The 3,305-nt window shown below is 43.2% G+C and overlaps 1 protein-coding gene across 1 annotated transcript; it reads right to left on the minus strand.

Annotated features, from left to right (window-relative positions):
• Nucleotides 1-208: 208 nt before the first annotated feature.
• Nucleotides 209-1,591, minus strand: DMAC1 (distal membrane arm assembly component 1). The gene is made up of 2 exons (XM_004004374.5): nt 1,261-1,591; nt 209-497 (listed from the first exon to the last, which is right to left on the minus strand). The coding sequence occupies exons 1-2, from the start codon at nt 1,532-1,534 to the stop codon at nt 433-435; spliced, it is 339 nt and encodes a 112-aa protein (XP_004004423.3). The 5' UTR covers nt 1,535-1,591; the 3' UTR covers nt 209-432.
• Between the last annotated feature and the right edge of the window lie 1,714 nt (nt 1,592-3,305).

The following is a 3,305-nucleotide window of genomic DNA, read 5'->3' on the forward strand; positions in this document are numbered from 1 at the left end:
CAGTATGCACATACATGTTTTATGTACTTCTGTATATTATATGATACCTATCCAGGATAGTAGGTGCTGACCCAATTATAGGACAAGTATGATAAAAAGAACTACTGAAAATAACTTTAGCTAACTTTCCCATTTGGTTTATCACTTCCTCTCTCTATATATATATTTACAATTATACCCTCCTTCCTCAAATAAGACACAGAACCTCTTTTCTTTTCTCAGGGATTTATTGGTCCCTGTGGAACCTGTGAAGAACGCCATCAACAGTCATGACTCATGAATGACAATCCATGTTTGTCTTTTCAGTCATGTAGTATCTGCTGGACTGAAGTCTGTCAATGTCCATATTTCTGTCCAGAACGTCTATAAGTGCCATTCTTCCTCTGTGTGTCATGGGGACATGGAGAGACGACAAATTCACTGGTGGTACTTTCATCCAGTGCGGAAGGCCTTCCCTTTGGGGTCTGCCAGGATGACCACACCCCAGCAAGCAATGCCTAGGGGTAAAATAAAACAGTACTTTATGTGCTATGAAAGTACCACGTGCTTTCGTATATGTCAACTCTAATCCTTGAAGATATCTTATAGAGGAGTGAAGCTCAGAAAAGGTAAGTTGAGAGAAAAAAATTCTGTTACTTTCCCTGTGCAAAAAAGTAATTGATCTAAGCAATCTAAAGATGATAAGAGATATGAAAAATTAAAATTCTATTCACTCAATTGATCTAAAGAGCTAAAAGAATCACTACATTTTACCAGATGACATATTGACCATCACCTAGTATCCTTACAAATAATAACTATGGGTTCACAATAGAAGACCTCATATGTGAGCTCTGAACCCATGTCTACAGTTTACCTTCAAAGCCAAAGGTCAAGTGCCCTCACTCAGGCTTTCTCCACAACCTAGAAAAGAAGCATGGGTTTTGGTGACAGATAAACCCAGGATCAAAGACTGGCTGTGTGTCACATCCTAGCCGTCTGACCGCAAATAGCTCTCAATAGGATTAAAAAGATTGAGGCTAGAGTTCTTAAAAGTATATATATATACATATATAGTGTTATTTAAGAAAAAACAAAGCAAAAAAACTATCCCAGCAACTACTTCTTCCCGCCCCGCGCTTCTTACTGGAGGGCATGCCTGCCGCCACGTGACCAACCGGGGTGCCTCGCCCCCCTGCTCCCCCGTCCCCCCCCCCCCCCCACGTGTCTGATCTCCTCTTCCCTCCTCCCCCGGCCCAAGGGTGGTGCCCAGACTCTCACTGATGCCGAAGATCATCTGCGCAATAGTCCCAGGACCCGGCGGATATCCCAGCTTCATGGGCTTCCGCGCCGTCCAGTACACATACCCTCCTGCCCCTATCAGCCCCGACCCGGAGAGCACGCGACAGCTCCAGCAGTTATTAAATAGAGGGGCTTGCTCTGGAGAGGCTGGCGCTCCGGTTGCAGTGACCTGTGCGGGCTTAGCGGTGGAGGTGGCCTCAGGGGTCGCAACGAACTTGACCGGCTCAAGGGGCTGTGAAGCGAAAGAACCCATATTAAGAAAATGAGCCCCAGCCCCAAGTCAGGTCCCATGAACTGACGTAAAAGATGTGCCCGGAAGTAGTGCCGGCGCGCTGCACCGGAAGCTGCCTGAGGGCCACTGGGAAATGTAGTTTCTTCTGCCCCTGGGAGGGAAAGGAATGAGGAGTGGCTTGCTGTCCTGGTGTGGTGTGTGGCTAAAACGTTGGCCATTCCAGAGGCATGTTTTTATTGTTGTTGTTTAATCCCTCCCAGTCATTTTAAGAATTTAGCCAACTCCCTAAATGCCTTGAGCTGTAAGTCTCCATAGAGGAAAAGTCTGCGTTTCTCAGGATCCTGTCTTAATAGGAAAGATGAGGCCTCGGCTGTGTCACTTCAGGTGACTACAAGTGTTAGACCTAAAAAGAATTAGGTAGTGTATGCCTAACTTTATGCTGGACACTTGGCTAAGCGATTATCTGCAGTATGACGTTCGCTATTCTCAACCCAACAGGGTTATCAGTTTCCCAATATATGATAAAACTGTTAGGTATCATAGCCATGGTTGACCCAGTGTCTGTGAGGAGATAAAATCAGATTTCTTAAATCCTACAAAATGTGAAGGGACAATACAGATATAAGACAGTTATTAAAAACGGGTCTGAATAATCTCCATAAATACTTTAAATTTCTCTTCAGCATTTTTCATCCCATCTTTGCTTCAGGGAGGGTTGGGCACATATTTCTTGTGCTGCATTATTTGCAGAGGATTATTGATAAGAAAGAAAGACATTAAGAGTTCAGAGGCTGTTTTTGGTAGAACAGATGGACAAAAGCAGGATTAACTTCAGGTTTGAATTTTTCTGATATACAGTGGCTTAAAAATTAACATAATAAAAAAGAAAATTCACTATTCCTTCTTCTAAAACAGGATGTGATTTTGGGAAGGCTAGAAAAAAGGAAAAAATAAAAATAGGTTGTGTGTGTGTGTGTGTGTGTGTGTGTGTGTGTGTGTTAGTTGCTCAGTCATGTGTAACTCTTTGTGACCCCATGGACTGTAGGTGGCTGGGCTTCTCTGTCCATGGAATTCTCCAGATAAGAGTACTAGAGTGGATTGCCATTTCCTTCTTCAGGGAATCTTCCTGACCAAGGGATTGAACTCAGATCTCCTGCTTTGCAGGCAGATTCTTTACCCTCTGAGCCACCATTGACTTGGAAAGATATAAAGACAGATAGATATTTAACGAAAGGGAAAGGTCTTTGAAATTAAGTAGCTGATAACCTAGTATTCTCTTTCTCTCCATAGGGTCACAAGGAGAATACTTTGTTAAACATTTGTCAGTCTTTCTGTCTATCTATGTTTATGTGTTGAATAGTTGAAAGACAAAGGTTTCAGAAATTTGGGATCTGTGCTTGGCTCTGTCACTATGAGTCAGGCATATGACATGGAAAACATTATTCTTTCCAGCTCGTAGTTACTTCATGTTTGAGACTTGAAATAGGTGATATATAATTTCTTTCCTAACTTCAAGATTCTATTATTTATTAGTAATCTCTCTTTAGTTAGCATTGTATTAAGTGCTGTACCAAATGAATTGCTGCTAAGTTGCTTCAGTTGTGTCCGACTCTGTGTGACCCCATAGACGGCAGCCCACCAGGCTTCCCCGTCCCTGGGAGTCTCCAGGCAAGAACACTGGAGTGGGTTGCCATTTCCTTCTCCAGTGCATGAAAGTGAAAAATGAAAGTGAAGTTGCTCAGTCGTGTCTGACTCTGAGTGACCACATGGACTGCAGCTCCTCCATCCATGG

Source organism: Ovis aries, chromosome 2 (assembly GCF_016772045.2).
Source record: "Ovis aries strain OAR_USU_Benz2616 breed Rambouillet chromosome 2, ARS-UI_Ramb_v3.0, whole genome shotgun sequence".
In the NCBI taxonomy this organism is placed as follows: domain Eukaryota; kingdom Metazoa; phylum Chordata; class Mammalia; order Artiodactyla; family Bovidae; genus Ovis; species Ovis aries.